Genomic DNA, 27,091 nt, shown 5'->3' with positions numbered 1-27,091 from the left:
ATACATTTAAAGATCCCAGCAGTGTTATGTAGAAAAAGCTGAACTATCTTTAAAGCAATGTGGTGAATTGGCCCTGGAGTGCTGTGCTGATTCAGGCTGCAGTGTTTTTGTGGCCTGCCCAAATCAGCCATTTGTTGTGTGGCAGCAGTATGTGCCATCAGGGGACTCTGTACTTCTTTAGGGCTAAAAGACTTGTGGAAATGTAAAACTCAAGGGATTCTATAAAGAGATGATAATTAATTAAAGGAATGTGGTACTATGACTGAATACTTTATATGTGCATTATAAACTACAGTCTTGACCACATGAATTTTTGTTTTTATAAATGTATGGATTTACAAAATAAACAAATATTTTATAGTAGGAATGAAAGTAGAAGACATAGTGGTTGACTGTTTAATTTGAAAATGAGTTCTGAGGGCCAGTGTGAGCTCTTCATTTATTTTCCCAACCCTTAGTGTTAATTACTATCTTATTAAAGCATAGCTATGTGTGCAGGTTCTGTAGGAAATTTAATCTTGATTTCTGCTCCTTACAAAGACCATCTTCCCTTACTGTCCATTTTATATCAAGGCAGTCCTTTTACAAACAAGTTTTTACCTTTTCTCCTTCAATGGAGGCTGATAAAAGACACTGTGCGACTGTGTTAGGTACAGTGATTTTTTCCATATTGGGTATGTTATTTTTACTTAAGATGGAGTTATTTTTTATTTTCATTTATTTATTCATTTTAATTGGAAGCAAAAATCATCGGAGAAAGTCTGTGAAACAATGACCTGACTGTTAATTGCAGACTTATAAATGGATGACAGACAATAGGATTATTTTGAATTGTTTCGTTGTTAAATATCTTTTATTACTTCTCTTTTAATGGTCATTTGTTTCAGAACTCCAATTAATAGGATTTGTGAAGTTGTTCAAAGTCTTCAAGATCGTTATTGGTTTTTTTTCCTATTCACACTATAATTTGGTTGAAAGTGTCTGCATAATCTGACTGGAAACTTTTAAAGGTTTTCTATGTGCATTACCCCTCTGCAGTTGATTTGGGGAGTTTCATATACTTCACTTTTCAATTTTATTGTGCTCTGAAGATGAACTGTGTAAAAGAATTTAAAACTATATCTTCCTGTTCAGGAAGTCTGTCAGCTGCAAACTGTTGGAAGCTGGGAGAGTACTCAAGAAAAATATTAGATAGGCTTATCCTGTTCATATTGGCATCTGTTTTTGTCCATTTCTGGAAACAGAATGTGTAGCTAGCTGGGCCTCGAGTCTGATCTAGTGCATTTGTTCTCATGTTCCTTTGCTACTCTGTGTTTTTTAACACCAGCTAAACTTTTACACCCATCAGCACCGCTCAGATGGTATGAGGACCGGTTTGCTGTGTTCCTGTACCTCTGGGGCATTATCGATTGAACTGTGGCCTAACTACCAATGGCAGGGCTAAGAAACACCTTTAAATCAAGTTTCCAGAAGGCTGCCGAGTAAAACGTGAACACAAGTCTGGTAGCTCTTAATTGGAGGAAAAGTAAAAGGGGCTTGACTATAGAACTATAGAATAGTCAGGGTTGGAACGGACCCACAAGGATCATTGATTTCAACTCCTGGCTCCTCAGAGGATGACCCAAACTACTCCAGTTCTGGAGTCTTGAGTTTTTCTAGTGGTGAGGGCAGCAATGCTTTTCAGCCTGTTATACACAAAACTTGTGTACTCAATTCAGGAGTGACTGACATGTAGCACAAAGGTACTTTTTGATAGGGTGTTTCAGAGTAACAGCAAACTTGAATGATGTCACCTTGTACGGGGCTGATGTAACTACGTTAGTTGGATGGGTGGAGGACCAAAAGACAATTTTCCTATTTAAATTCTTGTCATTGGGTTTATATATTTATTTATTTATTTTTCTCTGGGATCCCAATGTATTAGTTTTGCAAGCAGCAAACAGACATATTCAAAGTGGGGAGGCTTCTGTAAAATTCAGCTGGTTGTCAAACTTCTTGGAACTGAGCACAGGACTGTTTTCTATACAGCAGGCTTCTGTCAGCACAGCTGTGCTGCTCAGGAATGGGAAGAGGTGTGAACACTGACCTGTGTAGCTGTTTTGACAGAAACCATTAGCAAATATGCTATTACATTGGCAAAACCTTTTTCTTTCACTGATCTGCTCAGAAATACATTTCCATAAGTAGTTTTACATTCTAGTGTATAGTATAATTTGGCCCAGAAAGCTGTATATGCACAAGCATTGCTTTGCCAGTATATGATGTACTTTTATCTGTGGAATAACAGAGGGCTCTGGCAAAGACACAGAATGAACTTCCAATATCTATCCAAATTATGAATTAGTAATCCAAACTCATATGAAAGGGTGGAAATGGAAAGGAGGTGTATTGAAATAAAACAACGTTCTGAGAAACCAGTGGGAGCTGACAGGCTCCCTTCTCTGCTGGTGAGGTTGACATCCTTGTGTGGTTCAGCTCTGATATGCATCACCGAGAAGGTGGTCTTCATAGCTGAGGGACTCTATCCTTTTGAACTTGCGCTGCTTCTGTTGCTAGCACACCAGCAGTAGGTAGGGTGCATGTTTTTTTTGTTTTGAGATTTAGCTAGTCTTTTGCCCTTGTGTTAAAAAACCTAGCAGTGATGTTCTTTCTATTAATGTCTGTCAGATCACACGCAACCTGAACGTCCAAAATATTGTTAATTTAGGAAAAAGAAACAGTTTCAACCAAGTGCAATTCTGAAACAGTCTTGTGTTCCCATCCCTTGTTCAGTTTGAGAAGCATATAGGAAGATTAATGAACAAGTCATAATTCTTCCTTTTGACTTTCTTCCTATTGACTTTCAACTGTGCACAGAAATCATAGCTTTCTTATGACTTCATGCTTATTCTTATTGCTTGTTCTTTCATCTACATGTAATCACCTTAAAATTAGCTGTATTTTCTATAAAGTCTGAAACCTCAGATTTTGGATTCTGTCCTAATGAAGAATACCATAGAAGACTGCGTGTGAGTTGTAAGATTTGACACTGTGTTAGTTTACAGTGAATGAAACCAGATTAGGCACTGAAATCCTGGATATGAACAACATAGCAACACAGTACAATTGTGGAGACACTTACTGATGGTTTAATGTTTATTTTTCAGTAGCTATTATACTTGGACTGGTGCCTAGCTAAGTTAACAGAAATAAAGCTGGAAGATTTTAGGCATCTTCATAAGCCATGTAGTAAGCTTTTTGTAAAGCAGTGTTTATTGTGCTTGTGTTCTAATAATCTGACAAGAAGACCCAAGAAAAGATCAACAAACATTTTATTTGTTGTTACTGAACTTCTCACGTCTGGTTTCCTAAGGGATTTGTTCCAGGAGACTGTCTTGTCTTGCAAGCCTCTCTTCTGCTTTGTTACTGTATTAATTTTTTACTTTTTTATGCATGAGAGATTCTTTATATGATGATTGCAGCTTGTTTGTTTAACTGTTTAAAATGCAGAGGCTTTGAGATTTCACCAGAGAAACAGATCACATTGTCTTTGTTGTGGCACTTCACTTTATTTCCTATTGGTATTATTAGATTGGTAGGAAGACTGTAAGTAGCTGATTTTGACCTGAAATGTTTCCTAGTATGCATATGGTCTTCATTACTTCTGTTTTTAAAATCCTGTGATAAAATAAATCTCTTTGCCAGCAGCTGAAAAATAAAAAGAGTTTTGGGTGTAGAAGACACAAGCAGTTGAAAAATAGCCTGTATTTTGTCATCTACAGAAACCAAAATGGTGGCAATATCTGGCAGTTTTCCACGTACTTGAACATTAAAAGCATTCTGTATCCCAGTGTTTATGTCAGATTTGGCTGAAACCCACTGTCCTGCAAGTTGTCTTCTGGAGAGAACTTTGTCATTGTAAGTTGTAGACATTATTGCAAAGTAAGGTTCTAATGAGAACAGGTCTGTGCAGAACAGTCTTCTCATGAGTAAATTTCTTGTAAAGAGAACAGAACAAATAGAACAAGAAGTAATTGTTTAAATGTAAGCAAAAAAAAAAAAAAGTCTCCATTTAAACGCTAAGAAAAGCTTTCTTGTAGATAAGGTGGCCATCTTGCACTGGAGCAGTGTCCTTATGGGTACTACACAGTCAGAATACAGGTACATTGTGATTATGTCTTGCGGTGGGTTCTGACCATGATTTCAAGAGGAGAATGTCTGAGGAGGGGGAAAGCAAAATTTGTAACCTCTTTTAATAGGTTATATCTTTGAAGAGAATTATATGGAGCTGTGACTACCAGATGCTTTCACATATAAAGCCATATTCTTTGTATGATTGGATGGGCTTTCAGGTATCATAGAACAGACAGGGAAGAATGTTAAAGATTGCTTAGTTCCAACTCTCCTGCAGTACAAGGACACTTTCCAGCTGACAAGGTTGCCCAGCCAACCTAGTCCCAAATACTTCCAGGGATGGGGCATCCACACGTTCTCTGGGCAGGCTGTTCCAGTGCTGTACCACCCTCATGTGAACAATTTCCTCCTAACAAAAGTTTTTAAGTTTAGCTGTTTTAAGTAACCAGATGCATTTACTGTTTCACCACCCTGAATGATAAGTTCCTGTAAATGATCTGCAACCATTATTTTCAACAAGGCATAGTTTAATCAGGGAATCTGCTAATATTAAAAATATTGAAGATTATTTTCATATGCATTTCCAAGAGAACTCTATTGCAAATTCTTTTTCTTCACGTAGGCTCTAATATACTTGTAAAATGCTGCACCTTCCTGCTTCCATCTGATCTACTGTAGCAGTTTCAATTAAACTTTAAGCTAGGTTTTTCAGCTTCACCGTGTCAAATAAAAAAATGAATGTTTTATCAGGACTCTAAATTAATCTCGTTTTACTGTTTACTGTGATGACAGAAATCAGAGTTAGGTACTCATTCTTTGAGCTAAGTAAGGATTGAACTTGTGTTTATATGCGTAACATGTATAAACCAGAGAGCTATAGTCAAACTCTAAAAATAAAAAAAAAATCAGTAAAGTTATTGTGTTGGAAAGAGAGCCTGGAATTTAAAAAATATATTGTATTCCTTATAACTTAATCTTCAGGAATTAAATCTTTAGGGGTTATATTTCAGAGATTTGTTTTGGAAAGATTTGAGGAAACATTTGGAAAAAAAAATCTATCTTCATTTGAGCTTTTGACACTCTTTCCCAGCTTCAACTTGTAGTAATTAAGGCCCCTTGAGGGGCTATATGATATATCTTAAGGGAGAGGTCATAGTTCTAGTACATGCACGTGTGCCCAAAGGTGGATGCAAAGAAGCACTCAGTCCAGGTTGGTTTCTTCCAACTGGACTTGGCAATACAGATTTGTTTGTCAAGAATACTATATGTATGCAGTCACAATGAGTGATGGTCTGTTAAGTTTTTAACCACTTTAGAAAGAACGTTGGTTGCTTCAGGTGCAAAATAAATGTGTAAATAAGTAGTTACTTTAAAATTCTGTCAGTCACAGGATAGTAGTCCCACCGATGAAGTACCACAGGAGTCTGTCTGGGCAGCTCTCCTCAATATTTAACTAGTTCCTCGGAGAGTGTTACGACGTGGATTGGCTTAACGAAATGCCTGTGCTACTCTGCTCAGAGTGGTTGGCCTCACTAATTTAAAATGAGCTTTTACAGTGTAAGTATTTGGATACATAAGATCCTCTGAACTAAGCAGGGTACAAGAAGTGATTCCTTACCTTTACAGGTATGTAGCTAGGAATATTTGTATTAACTCAAAACAGCAATGGGGAATTTAATTCTGTCTGAGGTTCCTTACAGGGAGTCAGAGGGAGATTGAGTACTTAATTCAAGGTGTATTCTGAGAGCTTAAGCTTTGAATTGATCTTGTTTTCAGAAAATGACCACTGAGTTGATTCCTGAGGTTGTCTAGAATACCACCTCCACTTAGCTTAGGAAACAGTTACTGCCTTGAAATTCTTAATGTGATAAGTTTAAGCTGATGTTGTTTAAAAATAAAATAAAAATGATAGGAGCACCCTTTTGGTGCTTACAGTTTGGGTTATAGAGACAACTACTTTCTCTTGGCTTGTTTGGCATCTTGAAGAGCAAGAAAATATGTCCCAGGGATTTCCAGACCTGATTACAAGTCTGCTGAAAGCCAGACTTGCATTGTTTGAGATGGTCTGTGGCTGCGTCTCAGAAATGTGGTTGGTGTTTCTAGAGGAGTTGGGTGAGGCTTGGTACTCAGATCACATGAGAATTGCATGGAGTTGGACAACTCGCAGAGGTTATTGTTTGTCCACTTCTAGTCTTTCAGTGGCTAAATTCTGGTGGAAAGTTATGATTGGATTTAATCATTTTATTTTATCTTTGCCTTCCAATTTATAACACATGATGTTGTTTAATACTGGCCTAGAATGTTTAAATCACCATGTGTAAAAGCAATAAGGTAACTGATACACCGTATGCATTCACAGTCATCAGTGGAAAAATGAAATGTATTTATCAGATTGTTGGTGAAGTTTTGTGTGCTGACTGAAGTTTATTTTTTGATCCTTTCATCTCTTCTGAGAGCTTGCTGTGACTTCATCTTCGTCATATCAGTCCTGATCTCCCGTAAGCTTGCCTACCCAGGAAGCTGTACTTCCTTTCCTTCTGACCAACACATGGCAAGCATTTTCCAAGTTGTTACTGGTTTTGCAAACTTCTTTGGCAGCTCTGACATTGCAAAGTTTCATATAATACGTCTGTTAGATTTTTGCTTTTCTCATTATAGAGAATTGCTTGTGTTCTTCTGCTTGTTTCATTAATCTTTATTAAGTAAAGCTGTAAGCTGTCTTTAATTGAATGTTTTCTTTTGGCAATAGAACAAGTAAAAAGGTGTTTCTCATTAATTTGTTATTCAGCAGGGATAGCCATCTATCTGGATTGAATTTGTGACAATGTTTAGTTCCTATTTGTAGAAATGCCTATGTTGAACATATTTGTCTATGTTTTGCTCAGAATATCCTATACATGCTGACTTTATAATGTCATTTGTCATGTGGGAATTGAGCTACAAGGAATTTGTCTGTGTTGACAGCATGTCTCCATGTTGTTTTTTTCTCTCCTTTTAGCACAATGTGTTTTATATTTTGTCCTATAAAATTTTATCATGCTATCAGATCATGAAGAAGAGCAGAAATTATGGCTTTTGGTTTTCTCTAGCATATGATCTGAATATTTCACAGAAAGATCATCATGAGAAATGCTGACTTTTATTTTTATGACACAAGATAATAGCATATTCAGACTTCCCTTTAGAAGCTAATTACCAGGCCATCAGTAGCTTGAAAGCAAATGGTAATAAAGAAATGAGAGTGATAGCTTCAGGTGTTGCAGTAATACTATATTTTTCTTCCTTCCAGATTCTATGTTGTTAGTTGTGCTTGCTTTTTTTTATTTCATTTTTTAAAATTTTCTCTGTTGCTTTTTTTGGAGGTGGCAAACTGTGGATCCAAGGGAAACTTAAATTTCATCAGGTACAAATCAAGTGTACAACAGCCTGAGGAAAAAGGAAGTATTTTTAACCCTTCTAGAAAACCCATATGGATCAAAAGTTACCTGCCTAAAAACATTGTTTCCAAGGTGAATGTTGTTTCAGTGGAGATATTGCAAAACATCGCTGTCTGTTTGTCCCAGATGTTTGCATGTGGCTCTTAGTCAGAATGAACTGTCTTTATACACGTTAGGAATTTCTGTCATCATATCATCAGTAGCCCCTAAGTAAGCAAACTGGAGTGTCCAAATGCATGTTCAGTATGCGACTTGGAATGCCATGTGATCTACAAACACATGGAAGTTTGTCTGGGACAAAGTTGTTTATTTGGTTTGCCTGCTTTCTTAAAATTTGTGAAGAATGCCTGCCATAAATGTGGCTAAAAATCCCACTGTCATCTGGCAAAAATGAAATAAAGCTATGTTGTAGATTACATGGTATTATAAAGCTCAACCTGGAAAGACATATTAGTCTGTTTTTCTAACAGAGCTTTCTTTGGAAACAATTTTTGCTACCATTTTTAAATTTAATGTGACATTTTTGACCATCTGGCATTTGGCTGCTTCACTAATAACACTTTTGTTCAGCCTAACAGCTTTTACCGTAGTTGCATTTTTTCTAATCTTCAGCCTGACCTTTCTCACTTCATAATATTTATTTCTGTCCCAGAACAGAATTATTTAGTGTGGATTCCACAGCAAAGCGTGTCTTGTGTGATAAATATATTCTAACAATTTTGATTGTATTTAAGTGGATAAACTTAGCAGTCACTTGTTATGACATATAAAAATGTAGGGAAAAAATAACCCCGTATGATGCCTGTAAATATTATCATTTTTCCCATGGTATGATTCAAAGCTTGAGTGCCCTCAGATGGTACTCGCACACTAATCACAGAAATGATTACCTTCATGATGTCAGAAGTGGCTTCTGTTTCATATTAATTGGCTCCGTTTCATCAGGGCAGGAATGTGTCTCCAACTTCTGATTAGCAGCTAAGTTTTATTTCCCAATAAAGAGGGTCTTTATTTTGCTAGGTCTCTCTGATCTTTCTTGTTATAAACACTCAGTCCTTCCATTTGTCAGCAGTTGCTGTGATGTACTAACAGTGCTGTAATTTAATCAGATAGTTGCAGCAGTCTCACCTCTGTCTCTAGCTGAAATGGATATATCTTGCCAATGTTTATGGGAGGCTTACTTGCTGAGAATTCACTTTACCAAATAAATCTTCAGCGAATTGCAATTACTGTCTAACATAGTTACTTCCTCTGTAAGCCCCCAACTTGTGATGAGGGTTTTAGTTTTAGTAATTTAGTGTTTATTTTGATACATTTTGATTGTCTTTCAGATTTACTATATAAATGTTTTTAGGTGTCTCAAGCTTTCTCTTGTTGCTTTACATTGACTATTTGCCCTTCGAGCAACTGCAGGCATTCTAAAGCAGATGTGACCTGCATTATTATTCCATATTAGCTGTTTTCCATCCCATGTGTTATTTTGTACAACTTCAAATGTTGTATGCTCCAGTATATGTGGGAGGGGATGTATCCTTTGTCGTGTTACACGTCTTGTTTTGAATATTCATATAATGTGTGTTGTGCTGCATACTAGCAAAAAGAGATTCAGGCAATCTTAGTTAAAAATATACTCTCTAATATCTCAACTGCAAATTTGTATTTGCTGTTGTATTTGAAAAGTTCTGAATAAGTGGTGATGCTAAGTGAAGCCTTTAAGGTTACTTCTCCATTATTTTCTGATATGTCATGAGGAATACAAGATTGCTTGCGGAAAGCTACGGCATTCGCTTTGCACATGTCTACCACAAGGGCCCTTGTTTTCTCTAAGCTGATGCCAGCTCAATTTGTTCTTTATACTTGGGTCATGTTCTGTTTGTTTTAAGGAAGCCTTTGTCACACAGAAGAGAGACTTAGCTGAAGGATCAGGACAGATTGAAGGTGTGACTAGGGGGATACTGTGTCCCACAGTCAGTTCACCTGTTGAACTGATGAGTACTTTGCAGCAGAGTAAAGCAGTTTATATGCAGCAGCTGAGAGATCTAGGTAGATGAAGATGTGGCAGGTATCAGATCAATATTATAGAATAGGGATTTGGGAGGATGAGGGTACAATTTCCTCTTTTTTTTTTTTCCTTTTAACATTCAGATTTCATTTTACAGGAATCAAAAGTCTTAAATATTTTCTCATATTCAGACAACGGAGATGTGTATGTTCTGAGGCTAAGTATTCATGCAATCCCTTCTACAAGAGAAAATATTTTGGAAATTCTCTAACTAAAATTCTCTGGTACTACAATTCACTAGAAGGCAGTTCAGAGCAAGAGTGTAATCAGCTATGTTCTGAGACTGTCTTTCTGAAGCCTATTCTTTCTACAATTAGCAGAGACGGTCTTTTTAGGCAAAGGTATTTTATGTATTGGTTAAAGTTGATAAGGCCTGACCTATGTTATAATAATCAGGAACCTGTTTTTAGGCTTAACTGTTTGACTGCAAATTTGTGCTTTTGCACATTGAATTCAAATGTGATCACAGCGTTTTTGGACAAACACGCAGTTGGTATTTTAATATATATATATTTTAATATAAGTGTACATATGTATGTGTGCTACGGTGAGATCTGTGCACCTACTAATGATTTTATGAATGTAAGTGTACCCTCTTTCAAGCCTTTTTTCTTAAAAAATATTTATTATTTTTAGTTATTTCTAAAATATCGGAACAGGGTTCTTCCATTGACCTGTGAAGTTTACTCAATAATGTTTAGCTTTTTTTTTAAAAAAAAAAAACAAAACCAAAACAAGAACAAATAGTTTTAACAAATAGACAAATAACAAATAGTTATTTGTCACTTAACTTTTATAGTTGACTTCTTTTTCTCCCAGGCATTTAACAGGCTCTCTGCCACACCATCTACAATAGATTTTTGCTTCTACACTAGATTTGTCAATTCAGACTTTAAATCAAAACCAAAGTTACGTTTCTTTCCATTTTAATCTTTTTGTGACTTTTGAAAACCAATTAGATGCTCCTTTAGGACCTGTGAAATTAACCAGAAAGGCATCAAATAATTTCTGTCTTGAAATCAGGCTGTTGTCATGTGTGGAAAAGGACTTAAAATCAACATTTCTAAAATACTGCTAGAAAAATGTGTGAAATTTTGCCTGTCACCTTTCCTCAGTTTAGTGTTTAAAGGATGGATGTTTGTCATTACATTGCAAAAAAACATAATTTTTCTGTCTGTGTACTAAATGTTTAATTTTTAGATGTTTTCTGTTTATGAAAACATTTGTGTGAGCAGACGTGTTGAGATGACTTTTCTTTGTTAATAACTCAGACCAGTGCATAAATTCTCACTGACTTCAATATGCTTTTCACTATTCAATTAAAGTTGTTTTGAGTATTTTTTTTTTAATTATTGAGCAAGATTTTGTTCTTGAAGTGGACCCACACATATTTAAGTGGTTTTAATGCTCCATTTCATCTCAGTGAGATAACGATATATGCTTGGAGCCACTCACAGCATTTTTGTGTGGATCCAACATTTTATTTGCAAGTCAAGTTATGCTTGAAAATCAACTGACTTTTTTTTTTTTTTTTTTCTTTTTTCTTTTTTGTGAACTTAGCTGTGTTGATACAAACGGAAAGGCCACGGATTGCTCTTTATGGTCTTATAGTCAGCCTTTGTCAGAGAAACAAAATAACACTGGATAAACTTGTAGTTTCCTCTTCTCACTTGCAATTATTAAAGTCAGCGTGCTGTTGAATTGAATGTAAGAAAAGTGTGAATCCTTTCTTCTGAAATATGTGTTCTGTGGCTTTGTTGATAAAGTCCTTGTGCTGGCTTTAGTATCCTGATGTTCCTTGTAACACTGAGCATAGAAGCTGAGCTCCTTAGCCTCCTTGGCTCCCAGATGTCACAGAAAAATGTCCTAGCACGTAATTAGGTATTCCATTGCACAGTGGTAGAAATCAATGTATTTGTTGGATATTGTTTTGCTTGGTATGAATTAATTAGTAGGAATTGGAGTAACAAAGTACTTTAACTGCAGTTTGGAAGTGATCATTAATATCTTGCAGTGTATTTTAGGAGCTGCTTATGAATTTTGTACTTAATAACATTGATCCAAATGGAGGTATTGAAGATGGTTACCATTACGTGTAACAATTCTTAATTTTGTGCTGCGAGCAATAAACCCAATCTTGACTGTCACATCTACCAAGCAGGTTACCATTGTGTTCTTTAGGGAGAATAAATAAAAGGAATGTGAAGACTGAGAGATTTTTTTCTTGTAATATGTGATGATCTATCTGTCTATCTACATATTTAGTTTAATGCTGTCCTCACAGGTCAAAGTGATATAGAAACTTTGTATTACAAATGCCAGCCATAATAAGAGTCTTGTCTGTAACAGCTCCTAACTGTTTGCTCCTCTAATTAGGGTATTCCTGCTAGAGAGTTCTGAAAAGAGAAAAGAACTTTTGAATTTGCTACCTCTTTAAGGAGTAGAAATTTAAATCTCTGACTCGTAATGGCTTTGACATTTTCTATTAGTTTAAATAATACAATTCAAATACTTGTGCTTCATAGAATCATAGAATCACCAAGGTTGGAAAAGACCTACAAGATCATCTAATCCAACCCAACCATCCACCTACTACCAGTATTTCCCTACTAAACCAGGTACCTTAATGCAATATCTTAATGTGTTTTTTTGGAGACATCCTCTGATGGTAATTCATACACTTCCCTGGGCAGACCGTTCCAGCACTTGACTCTTTCAGAGAAGAAATTTTTCCTAATTCCCAGCCTGAACCTCCTCTGGTGCAAATTAAGGCCATTCCCTCTAGTCCTATTGCTATTTATGTGGGAGAAGAGACTGACCACGACCTAGCCACAGCCTCCTTTCAGGTAGTTGTGGAGGGCAGTAAGGTCTCCTTTGAGCCTTCTTGTTTCCAGACTAAACAATCCCAGTTCCCTCAGCCATTTCTCCTACAGTTTGTGCTCCGGACTTCTCACCAGCTTTATTGTGCTTCTCTGGACATGCTCCAGGACGTCAATGTCTTTCTTGTTAGAGAACCCAAACTGGACACAGTACTTGAGCTGTGGCCTCACCAGAGCTGATTACAAGAGAACAATTACCTCCCTGCTCCTGCTGGCAGCACTATTTCTGATGCAAACCAGGATGACATTGGCATTTTTTTGCTACCTGGGCATACTGCTGGCTCATGTTTAGACAAGCATCAACCAATACTCCCAGGTCTGTTTCCTCTACACAGTCTTCCAGCCATTCTGCTCCAAGCCTGTAGGGTTGCCTGGGGTTGTTGTGGTCAAAGTGCTGGACCTGGCTCTTGGTAATGTTGAACCTAGTCCCATTGGCCTCAGCCCAGTGATCCATCTTATCCAGCTCTCTCTGAAGGGCCTTCCTACCCCCAGGCAGACACTTCCTCCCAACTCCGCGACATCTGCAAACTTACTGAAGGTACACTCAATCCCTTTGTCCAGGTCATCAATAAATATGTTAAACCCCAGTACCAATGTCTTGGGAAAATACTACCCGTTACTGGTTGCTAGCTGGATTTAACTCCATTCACCACCTCCCTCCCTCCCTTGGTTCCATTTTATTCTAAAGTAGTAAGAAGATTTTGTTGCGCTGGTCCTTGATTGAACTACTATTTGCTCTCTTTTAGGTTATGGACAGACTGGTCCAATGGTTCAGAGAGGTGGATATGACTCTATTGCAGCTGCCATTTCTGGTCTCACTCATATCACAGGGCATGAGGTATGGTGCTCAATTTTTAAATTTAGTAAAATCTGTGACATACTCCATGTACTAATCACATTGTGGTGTTAGCTAGTCTTTGTTAAACAGCTCTGCTATGTATGCCCTTCACAGTCCAACAAGAGGCCTTATCTCTGTGAAGTTAGTAAAATGGTAGTACTTTTACCCATGAGGTATCTCATTCCAGCCTTAAAAACAAAGTCAATGTCTGAGAAACAGAAAATGGAAGAAAAGTGGTATCTTAAATTTCCAGTGAATAAGTTATCAGTACTTAAATTAATCTGTGTGGCTTTCAATCACTTCAGTAACAGATTAGCTGCTGGATAATGAAACCACACTTTTATAGAAAGCCTCACCTTTGCTTTGATATAGCAGATGCATAATACCTTTATAAGTTGGAATGGTGAAGCCATCCAGATAACTTTTAACTTTCCAATCACCTTGCCTGAAAATTTGCAGAGACATACTACTAGTGGCTCTGGAAAAGCTCTTATGTGCTGCTATTCCCACTGGTATCCAAGATGGTCGGATCATACAGCAGCGCAGGAAGCATTACAGGGGTAGCTTGGTATCTGGATTACAGAGATACATATAATATGTATCTTTACTTCAGAGAAAAATGCTGGTGAAATAGGTCCTTAAATACTGGTGAAATAGGTGCTTAAGTTGTCCTTGAATCACCTATAGGTAATGAGGTCTCCAAATGTCATTTCTTGAGAGAGGTAGTGTTACAAGTCCGTTCTTCTTGTCACAACCACTAGATAGTCTTCTGTGCTCCTAATAGTCTGTAAAAAGTAGTGTAGATCTTTAAAGCATGGTCCTTGCCTGCCCTGAGTAAACAAGGAGCACATCCAGTTTCTGTACTTATTGTCAGATATTCCTTTTTCTTGAGTGGATAGCTAAATTCTTAGTATGATGATCTGGACATTACTGTAGGAATGATATTCTGCCAGTAGACTAATTTTCTGCCAAAAACAATGGCAAGCATCACAACTCCATGCTCCAGAGAATTATTCTACTCCTCTCTATGGAGAAGTTAAGAACAGACAAAAAAACAACAACAAAAAACCCAACACATTGCTGCTGTGTTAATGATACATACTCTTAAGGTGTCCCTCCTCAGAATACAAGAAGATGAAGTTGAATGTGGCCCTTAAAGTTACTTCAGATACATAAGGCACATATGTATTAACCCCTGTCACTGAGTGGTCACTGCTTCTAATACTATGCCAGAAATTTCATGCCCTTTTCAAAATATACCATGCAAAGTTAGGTAGAAGTACTAAGAGTTACAGAGGGACAAATAGTAGTAGTTCCAGATGTTGAAAATTTGAGGGGAGTGAGCAAACAAACCAAACAACAACAAAAAACAAAGTGCAGGGCTCTTGTAAGGCTTTTAGGAATGCGAACAATGGAAACTACAAGTGCTATGACAGCAATATTACTCATTGACACTTATGAAGATGGATTTTATTAAAGGATTGTGTTAAGATCTACACTGCAAATCCAAATTTTGGTATCACCTCCCCAGGACTTGAGGCAATGTAATCAGAAATGATGTAATCATTGCTGGTAACAGCTTCATCTGTTCATTTGGGACTTTTAACAGTTAATTCAAATTTAGTTATTATCTGGCATGATTAAAATAAACATGCTAAAACATGCTTTATTATTTATTTTTCATTTGCAGTTGGTCACATATTTTTTATCAGTTTCTGAATACAGCATTTTTTGTTCTACAGAGGGACAGTTTTGTTTCAATGACTTAGATGGTCAGTAGCTCCAAAGTTGTGTGCCTTTTATTATAGTGAAATTTGACCAAAATGGTTTTAAAATCAATAAAATTTTAAATTTCCAATAAAACTTGGAAATTTAGTCTTTTCAACTAATATCCCCATGTCCTACATTTGTGCATGTTGTTCAGTATTTTTGAATTCTAAATAGAGCTAGCTATGAAAAAACGTAGGAAATGTTTATTTCAGGCAATATGTAGAGAAATGACTGAAGTAAAGAAGAGAAAATAATCTTGGTCACTTTTGTGGCTTTTTTCTTTAATTAAACTATTATTTTTTGCCTAATAACAAGAATTTGTACTTAAAGTCCTCAAAGCAACATGTCCCTTCAGAGCATACTCTAGTAAACTAGATTATAATTTCTTCTCTTTTTTTCTTACAGTAAATTGAAAATGTCAGTCTTGTAAACTGATGAAAAAAAGAAAGTTATGCTATTTCTATATTGTCTCACAGTAGCTGTACTTAATCAGCATAATAATATCAGTATAACAGTGCTCTGTAGAAACTACTTTTTAATAGATGAACTGTTTAGTGTGCTTGCAGTGCTTTAGAGGTCTTAGCTGTAGTAGAAAAACTACAGAGTTGGGAAGTGGAAAAAAAAGCATCTATGTACATCAGTGAGTTGCTTAGTTTTATGGTACATTAATGAATGAGTACGTTGATCTGAAAGGAATACTTCTTATTTATTTCCATGGAAACTACACTGGATACAAAGAGCAAAATGGCAGAGTTTGACAGAGCAAGTTCTCAGCTACAAAACGGTATTTTTCAACATAGTCACCACCATTAGCTGCTCCTTTTCACCAGCAATGAGCAAGAACCTGCATGCCATGCTTGTCAAAATCTGTACCGGGGAGGTGACCCACTGTCACTTCTGCCACTGCTGAAATGCTCCACCCACCACCTTATTGTGCTCACATCCACTGTTTGGTCTCTATAAACATTCAGGAAGAATCAAAGAATGTCACTGGGCTCAAATTTTTCTGCATGGAGGAATTCAGTGATAGACTTCTGCTTTGCATGCACTTCCATGTCAGATGTCATTTTGTCAGACTGCTTGTCTGCTTCCATCTGTTTCATGACAACAAAGTGTAGCAGAGTATTTGCAGGAAGATACAACCTCTACTGCCATGCCACCAACATCCACCTCTGACATCATGGGCCATCATAATAAGATAGGAGGCAGTACTTTTGTAGTAGCTCTTGTATTTACAGCACCATACGAAGCAATTTAATAATAGGATATTACAATTATGTTCTGTACTTGACATTTCTAAAATTGATAGAATCCAGAGCAATAAGAACTGCATTTTAGAGAAATTTAATGTTGTAAATTTTACTCTATTTCAGCCATCTGGCTACTGATTTAATTTCTAAGAAAGTTTTCTGTTGCTGTTGACCTGCCTTTATTGAATACTGAGCAGCCACGGTTTTAGTCAGTAACTCTCAGTATTATACTATGAAATCTCTGTATTACTACACAGGAATTTAAGTAAAGCTTAAACCTTCATTAATTTGATCACATACATAACATTTCCTGCAATAGTGTGTATAACACTTAATTTCAGGCAGTAGATCACAGTGGAAATGTTTATTTTTTCCAAGTTATATTTTAGGTAGTGAAATAATTAAAAATAGGACATGGAAGTGCAAAGTGCCAAAAGTAGTATCACATTTAACGCACGAAATAGAACTCTTGAAAAGAGTGAAAGGTTATGTGCATTTTTCATCTGATTATTTGAGAAACAAGAGAAGATTCCTTCATGAGGAATTCCTGAGAATCTCACCCTTTTTCCATTTTTTTCTAAGAAGCAGCTCTTACTGAAATGACTTAATGCTGGCTGTTCTGAAAGGCTTCCAATCAAAGTTATCTTGTGAATCTTGAAATCAAACTATGGCTTTTACAATATTGAGGAATTAAAGGTGCAAACAGCTGTGTGTGTGCTTTTGTTGACTAAAACCGATTTACTGTAGAATACTACCTTTAAATCATGTTTTTATATGCAGATAAGGAAATCTGCATGGATTTCCAACTCATACGTATGTACTTTATTACCTCTGTATTAGAAATGTTAAGGCACCTGTGAAATTTGAAATTCTAATGTGTAAAAACTTCACACCCATTTTATATATATCTGTATCACAAATTCATTTTGAATTGAAAGTTGCTGCTTCGGGCCAGACTCAGTTAATTATTACTATTATTATTTTTAACTTTAAATTAAAATATGTGAAAAGGACTGAATTTATACTGATGACAATTTTATTGTCCTAGAAGACATTACTTGTCGGTACTTTATTGGTTAAATGCCCCATTCAGGTTTCTTACTTGGTGAACAGAAAGCTTTTACTTTAACATATTCAGCGTCAGATGAATATTCCTTTGAAAATTTCGTGAAACTCATTAGGGCAATAATTTGAACTTAAATAAAAACAATTTGGATACAAGTTCCCTTTGTATCTCCAAATGGATCATTATATACAGCACTAGATAGCTTTATGGTGCTGCAGTGTATTCAGTAAGCATTTTTTCTTATTGAAGCAATATTTTTTGTTTTACTGGACACTAGGCAGAAAAACATGATTAGAATTTACATTACCAGAGGGGCTATTCTTCAGCTTAAAAATAAATGATAACAAAAGAATACACATAGTATACCATTCAGAGCTGTTGAAAAATAGACAGCCCTTGCTGATTAATATTAGCTGCAGCAAGTTATTTCCATTCTGTAAGGACTAATAAAAATTAATACTTTTACTGTGCATGTCATTTCAAAACAATTTCCCTTTATAGTGGATCACTTTTTGTATTGCTGATGTAGGGGCTGCCCCTAACTGGGGTTCAACCCAGTGATTTTTATCTTACCAGACACTGTTTTGTTCTTCTACCAGAAGGGTAACATCACTTCAGGGGTGGGTGAGGATAGACTTCATTTTAAAATGATTTATTTGAAGAAAAGCTATTTTATAGATCCTTAGTTTGTGCAGGAAGCTAGTATAATATTAGCTATAGCAGTACTGTGTACTGGCAAACTCTATCTATGGTGGGAAGTTTTACAAAGAAAGCAAGGTATATCTGGATGTGTGAAGCTTCACTGTTCACATAAAGCAGCTTCGTATGTCTTGTTTCACAGGACAGATGTGAAAATGTAAATGAATCTATTTCACGTTAGTTAGAGAATGAATCCTGTCACAAAAAGGCGGCGGGGGGGGGGGCATTAAAAGTTGATTTAGGTGAGGAGGGGGCTGCTAGTTGCTGAATTATCTTACTAGGCACACTAAGGAAGAATGGAAATTGTGTAGACTTGTGTGGAAAGCCAATGTTAAAAATAGCATAGTAATGTTGTGCTAGTAGTTTGACATCTTAAGTATAGGAGTGTTCTGTAAGAGGAAATTGTGAAATTAGTTTTAATAGGTAAAGATTAACGTTTTACTGAGGCAAAGGAACTGTTAGCCTTGAAAGATTAGGTAGGTTAGTACTTGATGAAGAAAGTGCTAGAATCAAGAAGACAAATTCATATGTAACAATCTTAAAATAACTGATTTTTATATCTTCAAAGTATAATTTTCTCTACCGAGAACAAAATTAGTTACACTTTTAAATTTTGGAAAGTACTTCAAACTGGGGAGACTGAGAGGAATGAATAAGTATGATTCTGCCTTTCAAATAGTCATTCACGTGGGGTAATGTGCTGTGGAAATCATTTGGCTTCTGTTTTGTTGTCTCTGACATTATCTCTGTCCTTTAAACATTTGTGTGTTGAAGTATTGATTGTATTAGAGCAAGAGGTAGCATAAAAACTAATTCACAGTTTACAGACTTTGCAGAATCTTGATGCATGGAATTGTGTAAATACTGCAAGAATGCCTCTTTTTTAGGAGTAGCTTTTATGTTTTGTTTCACTCAAAGATGTTTTTATCTATTGTTGCTTGCAATGAAGAAATGTGTAAACATTTTTTATGTTAAGAATTACATGGAACATACTAAAACAAAGTAATGCTTTGCTTATTTCCTCTTTTTCCTTTTCTGTTTATTTTTATTTCATTTGGAGTGTTGTCTTCCTTTTCTTTAGGGTGGTGAACCAGTTAGAGTAGGAGTAGCCATGACAGATCTTGCTACTGGCTTGTATACATGTGGAGCAATTATGGCTGGCTTGCTTCAGAAGTATAGGACTGGGAAAGGAATGCACATTGACTGTAATCTCTTGTCATCCCAGGTATGAATTTAAAATATAAACTAACTGCTTTTAGTTGTTAAGATGTTTGATTTTAAATCCGCTATTTTGATATAAATTAATACAAATTAAAAAGTATAATTTATGATAATAATACTAATGAAAATAATTGTGTCAGTGACAGCTTCCTCATTATGCCATTCTGGTAGTTATATGTGGTTATAGTTTTTACAGGAATATGTTTGTTTTTCATTTTTTAGAGAAGAAAACTGGGTAATAAAATAAGTGTGAATATGCTGCATTTTCTCTAGACACGCTGTAGAGAAATCTCATCAAAATTGGAATGACAGAGATGTTTTGATGATGACAGCTGTATCATGTGCAGCTAATAATGAGAACTTAAAATTGCATTTGAACATCTGTTATGTTATGATTCTTCGGTCTGCTGATTTTTGGCTTTTTAATGGACTCTTCTGTATTATTATTTGTGATTTTATCAAATGCTGAAAGTAGAAAGAATTGAGGCTGTGTGATGGTGCAGCTCTTAATTCATCCTGCTTTGTCAGCACTGTTGCCCTTAGAATCTTTTATTTTTGTTTATTTAAGGAGCTTTAGCTATGAAAAAAAAAAAAAAAAAAAAAGTGCTAAAGTGCTCTATCTGTGTAATTTCACAAAATTATCTTTTAGGGCCACTCATTGGCTTATAGAGGAAAGGGAATGAACACTCAGAGATTGGTGAACAAAGTGTACATGATATGTGATTTTGGGCTTTTATGTGCTTATCTGAAGAAGTAAAAAATGGTGAAGGGACAGTAGTTATATTTACACTTCGTATATGTTATTTTGTTCCATGCTTGTTATTAACTTAACTGAAATACATTGATATTTTGTAATAGACTACATGTATAAATTGTATGAAAAAAATGTGTTTTGTTTTAGATAACCTTACAACCTTGGTCCAAAATTTACTTTAGGATGTTCACCTAAGGCTTTAAGGAGAACGTTTATTTAATTGGAGAATATTATTTTTAGATGAGATTTTAGAGTGGAAAACAAACCAATATGATCAATCCCGTTGAAAACACATTAAAGTAGTTGGAGAAAAATGTAGCTGACAGCCAAGTCTCTTTGGGAACATCTTGTCTTCTAGTTACCCTGGTTTGTTTTCTTCTTCTTACAAAAAAAACAAAACAAAACACTATTGTTTACTTGTAAATCTTGAAAGGTCAGTATCATCAAAGATGAGAAAAGAACCAGTAGAAGAAAATCTAAATAATTAGTGTAAGACAAATTGCTTTCAATGCTTCTGTTGGTAATGTTTTAGGAGGAAGGTTTGACAATTACTGTGGTAAAATCAGATTGTTCAGAGGGATTATGGTTTTACATACCACACTATCTAAAGCAAGGTCTTCCTTATGTGTTGAGTCTTTAAAAAGAGTGAGCCTTTGGAGTCTTTCATGGATATCATCAAAACAAGGAACTTGAAACTGTAGATTTTTAGTTTGTTGATTGTGTGATCTAGTTGCCAAAGAAATGCTGCTTCTGGAGTGTGAGTTTCACTGGAGTATAGTCATTTTTAGTGAGAAAAAAAAGAAATCTTTTTTTTCCATGTGTTAAGCAAAAGTGCTGCTGTAGTGCCCTCTTGTTAAATTAGGAGAGCAGGGACATATATGAAACTTTTTGCTTCTGTCAGTGTTTCATACACTGAGCTAATATGCTTCTCCTTTTGTCCATCCTTTCAACTGAATTGGGAATTCTGACACAAGAATATCTATCTATATATGTATAAGAACATTTAAAGTATCTTATAAATAATACCTGTCTATAAATAATACCTATCTCTCTCTACACAATAAGTGTATAATCTATTCCTTGAGTATTATTAAGGCCTTTTAGAAGTCACTGTAGCTGCCTTCCACCATTCAAAGGGAGCCTAGAGGGAAAGCAGGAGACTGTTAGGGAGGTTAGTGATAGGACAAGGGGGTAAAAGCTTTAAACTACAAGAGGGTGTATTTAAATTAAGTATGAGGAAGAAATTATTCACTGGTGGTGAGGCACTGGAGTAGGCTGCCCAGTGAAGTTGTGGATGCCCCATCTCTGGAAGTATTAAATGCCAGGCTGGATGGTGCTCTAAGCAGCCTGATCTAGTGGGGGTTGAAGGGAGGGTGGAAAAAAAGAAAAAGAAAGAAAAAGAAAAACAACCCCCAGGAGTTAAAGTTCTTAAATAGATGGAAATCCCTGAACAACCCCGTGACCATCTGTGTCTGCGCTATCACTTTTCTGCATGCTTTATAGAAAAGTACTGTGTTGCTTTTGATGTTAATTTCCTGCACAGATATGCTAGTGACAGAGGGCACTGAAGTGAATTCAGCTATCAGTTACACTTTTTAAAGAATTTTCCCTTTGAGTGGCAAGTTTGTTCATTATTTGTCTGGTTTGTACAGAAAAAGTATCCAATAAATGAAATCCCATTCTCTTAAAAATGTTGTTTTTAGAATATCATAAGAAAACATTTATTTCAAACGTTACATATCAAACAGTTTTGTCCAGTTGCTCTCTGTCAGTTTGTGACTATGAAAGAAAATTTCTTTCTGTACAACAATACAGAATACTAGAATTTTACTGAGGAGATGCAGTGACCGCTAGGATGTGGTTTTGCAGTGAGCACTAGCTTTCTGTATCTATAAACTTTTAACCCATGTCATACAATTCCTTTGAATTTCTTGACTTTCAGATGATTTACAGTTGTCAGCTCCAGACCTTTCAGTGTCAGCATTTAAATAGTGTCCTTTAGATGATGCTAGTAAATAAGGAGGAAGTGGGTTTTGGATTTGGTTCCAATTATGCAATTGCGCCTTTTCTTCTGTTGTGGCTTAAAAAAAAAAAAAAAGAAATCTCTTGGAAGTTTTAATATCCTTCCTGTATTTAATTGCAACCAGGCTCCAAGAAATACTGTAATAAGTCAGTTTCTCTTGGACTGAAAATACTCAAGAAGTGTTTTACATTAAACATTTCTACAATTTTGGAGTGTGTTGTTTTGCAGATTCTACAAACAGGATAATACAATTAATATTGTTTGTATTATATAATTGTTCATCAGACATTTCTGCACTTCTGATTATTATGTTTTTATTTGAGTTTGTTACAGGAAACTTCATCTTCAGATTTTAAAGTAACCCTAAAAAACTGGCATAAGTCATTTTCTACATCGTATCTCTGGCTTTAGTTTGACAGTTTAGTTCAGAAAACGCTAAGGTTTAGAGTCTAATAGTTCTTGTGTTTCTGGATCACTTTTTCCCAAAATGCATTTGTTTAAGGCATTTGTTTATTTCAAGTTCTTTGAGTGGTCTCCATTAAAAGTTTTCATGACACATCTACAAACTGTTAGTTATATTTGAAACTGATACTGATTACATGCTGCCTGGAGGTCACATATGGCATCCTAGGATCCTTCAGCAATGAGCTGTATGAGAAATAGCAGTTGTGGAACTAAAATGCTGTTTGGGTATCTTGGCAGTAATGTAGTGCTTTTCTACCTGGTAAGTTATATGTTTTCTGAATACATAAATGTATAGCAACTGTTAAGTCACAGCTTGAACCACTGATTGAGCACCTGGAAGAAGAGAATTTGTAAGCCTTAGGAGTGCAGGTGGAAGCAATTCACCTTTGTGATTGTAAGGGGATGGAGTCTGGCTCCACCTCTCTTGAACCTCATTTAAGGGCTGACTGATGCTAAGGAAGGATCCTCTGCTGGAGTTCCTTCCTTTGTGGAGTTTTTCTGTGAGCCTAGATCTTTGGAGATGGGTGAGCGTTCTTTTTGTAACATCTTCTCATTGCGCTGATCCTGCTGCTGTTACAATAAATTAAGTCTGCTTTTCTGGAGGGAGGTCATTGTTTCTGGTGATTTCAGGAGCCCTTAACAGGATTCTTACACACTTGTCTTGACAATGGTTTAGACAAAGAGTTCTTTTTTACAAGCTTATGGAGTGTCATCTTGCAAAACATAGTGTTCTATCATGTAAGAAAAGTGGGTGTGCTTTGTATGGAGATTTTTTTTTTTCTTTTTCACTACACAGCTCTGATATGGAAACATAACCAAATCTGGATTAACATGAGTAGTTCTTTAAATTAAATGTTATGCATCAGGCACTTTTCTTGGCTATTTTCAAAAATTTCAATCGAGGATCTCAGCTTAATACAGAGAAGATATTATCCATCAGGGTTTTAAGAAGCCAGAATGTTACTGAAGTTGTCCTGGGGACCATAGTAACATGACAGTAACTATTTCATATTGGCCTCTTTGGAACGTGTTGTGAATTCTAATGATAAGTTAGTTGTTGGAATGTCATATTTCAATTGGTTTTTGGAGTTGATGGCTTTGTTCAGATTTTGTAGCCAGATTGCAAGGGAAATTTCTTCTTCATTTGCTGCTTGACAGTGAAGTTTTCATGTTTTTTGTCTTTGCTAGTATTATTTCTTCTACTAATGAAACGAAGCCTGAATGTGTTGCAGCTTCATTTTCCTAAGTTGTCAATTAGGACTAGGAAGTACATAGAAAAAATATGCCCTTTTAGTACACAGAAAATAAATAAAAACAACTGTCTGGATTGGGAAAGGGAGAGAATCTGAAGACAAAGGAAGGTATTTCTTTTAATGAGATGACCTTTGAATATGGATGTGACTTTGGAAATGGTATCAAGATGTTTACTGTGTTTAATTACCAACAGATCATGTTTCAGGATCATGCTAAGTATTAGGAGAAAAAGGATATCCTGGATGTTTTGAAGTATATGACAAATACATACTTTTTTTTTTTTTTTCCCCCACCCATCCTAAGAGGAATGGGTGGAGTGAACAAACAACTGTGTGGTGCTGAGCAACCTGCCAGGTTAAACCACAACAAGGGGCCTACAGGTAAGATGAGGAGGGGCTTTTTACAAGGACATGCAGCGTCAGGATGGGTGCAATGAATTTAAACTGAAGGAAGATATGTTTAGATAAGATGTCAGGAGGAAATGCTTCAGCATGAGGGTGGTGAGGTACTGGCACAGGCTAAGATACCTTTTTCTACTGCGTAGAAAAGCTGTGGAAGTGCAACTGTGGAAGCCTTCAAGTCTGGGTTGAATGGAGCCTTGGGCAACCTGATCAAGCAGGAGGTATCCCTCCTGTGGGGTTGGAGCTTGAGGGTCTTTAAGATCCTGTTCACTGTAAACCTTCCTATGATTCTATAACTGATATTCTTAAAGCTCACCTCTCTCTGAACTTACTGAAGTTTTTAGAAGTTGCTCTCTACACTGGTCAGGTTTGGATAGGGCCTTTCAAGATTGTTCTCAAAGCAAGGTGGAGAGTTGTAATTTGATGGAACAGCTTTCAATTTTTTGTCATAAAAGATTGTAACTAAGTAAAATTAATGATTTTTGGTTTGCTGTTGAGCTTCTGGAGTTCTAATAAGCCTTCACAAGCCTGTCATTTTTGTATACATTGATGGAATGGTAACTAAGGTTTGAGCAGTGCTTTATGTGACTATCTCAAATAGCTCTGATTGGCATTATTATTATTACTTTATGAAGTGAAGTAGAGGAGGATGATACAGATTTGGACTGATGATTACTTTTTGGTCTGAGGAGATTTTGGTTTCCATGTCCATATTTCTCCATGTTTCTATCATTCTGTAGTTTATCATTTCTAGCTCATAAGTGAACTGCAAAATATCTTGGTTTCAGCCAAAATGTTGTTAGTAGTATGCTGATATTTTGGTCGCTACTAAATGATGCCTGGGACTGAGCTGGGCCAGATGACAGGGAAGAACTGCCACCATGATGGTGCAGGACAAGTGCCAAAAATTAGTCTGAGGGTTATTCTGTACTGCGTAATGTGCATCTCTGCCTGAAAGGCAGAGTTCAGCTATTTGTAAAACTGCCTTGCCTTCTTTGGAATGAATATTTGTAGTACTCGATTCCTATGATGAAAATTACATGAAAATACTTTACTCAAGCATACTTAATTTTTTGTACTAATTAAATTTTCTAAACCTAATAAGGACAGAGAACAATGTTTGAACTTGTCACTATTTAAAATGTTATACAGAAGTGCCATATTTTAACTCCAGATGCATTGAAAATGCTAACTCCAGTTATTTCTCAAATCAAATAGAACTTTGGACAGTGTTTCTTTTTAACTTGTTTATGGCTTAACAACTACATAGGTTAACCCCATTTGTGTTGTAGGCAGTATTACCATGCTTAAAAATGTCAACAAATTAATTTGTTAATTATTGTAACTTCACAACATTTAAAAGTTGCGTTGAAGTATGTGTTATTTCATTCAGTTCCACAAGTTTGCTTCTTGTATCATCCTTGTAGTCATGCACATAACCAACTAATGGACAGTGTCCAAAGTTGTAGTGTTACAACTAATACCAGTATTGCACTTTTTTATTGCAGCCTGTGGAAAACCAGTAGAAAGTAAAGGTTTTCCTTTAAAAAAAAAAAAAAATAAAATAAAATAAAAAAAAAAAATTACTGGAAAAGAGATTCTGATAAAAACAAATAATACCTTGCTTTTTTGATAATGCCTGCTTGTCATAAAAGATGATGAGCTTCAGAGAATCATAGAAGTTTTAGAGTTGAAAGAGATCCTAAAGATCATCTTGTCCAACTCCCCTGTGGTAAGCAGGTACAAGGACAGCTAAATCAGGTTGTCCAGGATTTGATCCAGACTCACCTAGAAATTCTCCAGGGATAGTTGCCACATCTCTGGGCAACCTGTTCCAGTTCCTCACTGCCTTCACTGTAAAAGGCTTTTTTCCTTATTTCCAACCTAAATTCTAAAACTTCGGTCAGAGCAAACAGTCTACTTGATGTAGCTTCTGTGTGTGGGAGTTCTAACTGATATTTTACAATATTTAACTGATTTTGTATTTAAAGGAATATTCATTTTTAGAAAATATCAATGTTTCTGTGAGTGCCTTTAGATGCTGTTGTTTAAGAAAGACTCTCAGTAAAATTTGGACACCCTGAAAACCTTGTTTTTTGTCAGTGTTCTGTTCATGTCCAGCCTTCTAGTTTTGTTTTTGTTGCTTTCTTTTTAAAATGTTTTAATAATTATTTATATATATAAAAAGTTTTGTTGCTTACTAACATTTGTTAAAGTATAGTTAATGTGATATTTTTGCATACAGTAAATATTTTATGTGGCCTAAGACATTTTTTCTTCACTTTGTGCAGTTATTCATGCCGAAAGATTGAACAGCAGTGGAGGCTCATACAACCAGTAGAGATTTGACAGTGGTAGTGATAGTGTGTAGTATCTGCACATTTCTCACCCAGCCAAGTATGGATGGCTCATTTCCATGTACCAAATGAGAAATTTGAAAACCTATCTAAAGTGATTGAATTTACTGTTATTTTTGTGGAGGGGTGATAATCCAAAGAGTAGGTAATAATAATCAGAAGTCATGCTTTTTATTTATTTTTTGTAGAAGTGTTAATGCTGATGAGGTGAAGATGAGAGCTATATATGTACTAGTGTAATATAGATGTACTAGCATTGCACTATAGGTGCTAGTTAGATGTATGTGTACTTGTACATGGCGCTGTTTCTAATCATAAGATCAAAAAGGAGAAGTGTTATAGTACAGTTCCTTTTGGGTGTTGGCATCTTTGCATGGAAAACTGTCTTTCTCACTGATTCAATAAAGTAGTAGAATCCTTCACAAAGTGCGTGTGGAGTCCAAATTGGAGCTTCTAGGTACTACCCTGTTGCAAATAATAGGAAACATTGCTAATGTTATTT

The 27,091-nt window shown here is 35.9% G+C and overlaps 1 protein-coding gene across 1 annotated transcript in view; it reads left to right on the top strand.

The window, feature by feature from the left end:
• SUGCT (succinyl-CoA:glutarate-CoA transferase) overlaps positions 1–27,091 on the top strand; it is a 327,084-nt gene that overhangs the window by 27,362 nt on the left and 272,631 nt on the right. The window contains exons 7-8 of the mRNA XM_072329171.1: positions 13,238–13,329; positions 19,196–19,339. Coding sequence (XP_072185272.1) covers positions 13,238–13,329; positions 19,196–19,339 — 236 coding nt within the window. The remainder of the gene's footprint in view (positions 1–13,237; positions 13,330–19,195; positions 19,340–27,091) is intronic.

The sequence above is a fragment of the Excalfactoria chinensis genome, chromosome 2 (genome assembly GCF_039878825.1).
Source record: "Excalfactoria chinensis isolate bCotChi1 chromosome 2, bCotChi1.hap2, whole genome shotgun sequence".
NCBI lineage: Eukaryota > Metazoa > Chordata > Aves > Galliformes > Phasianidae > Excalfactoria > Excalfactoria chinensis.
This window is presented reverse-complemented; position numbering and strand designations above follow the sequence as displayed.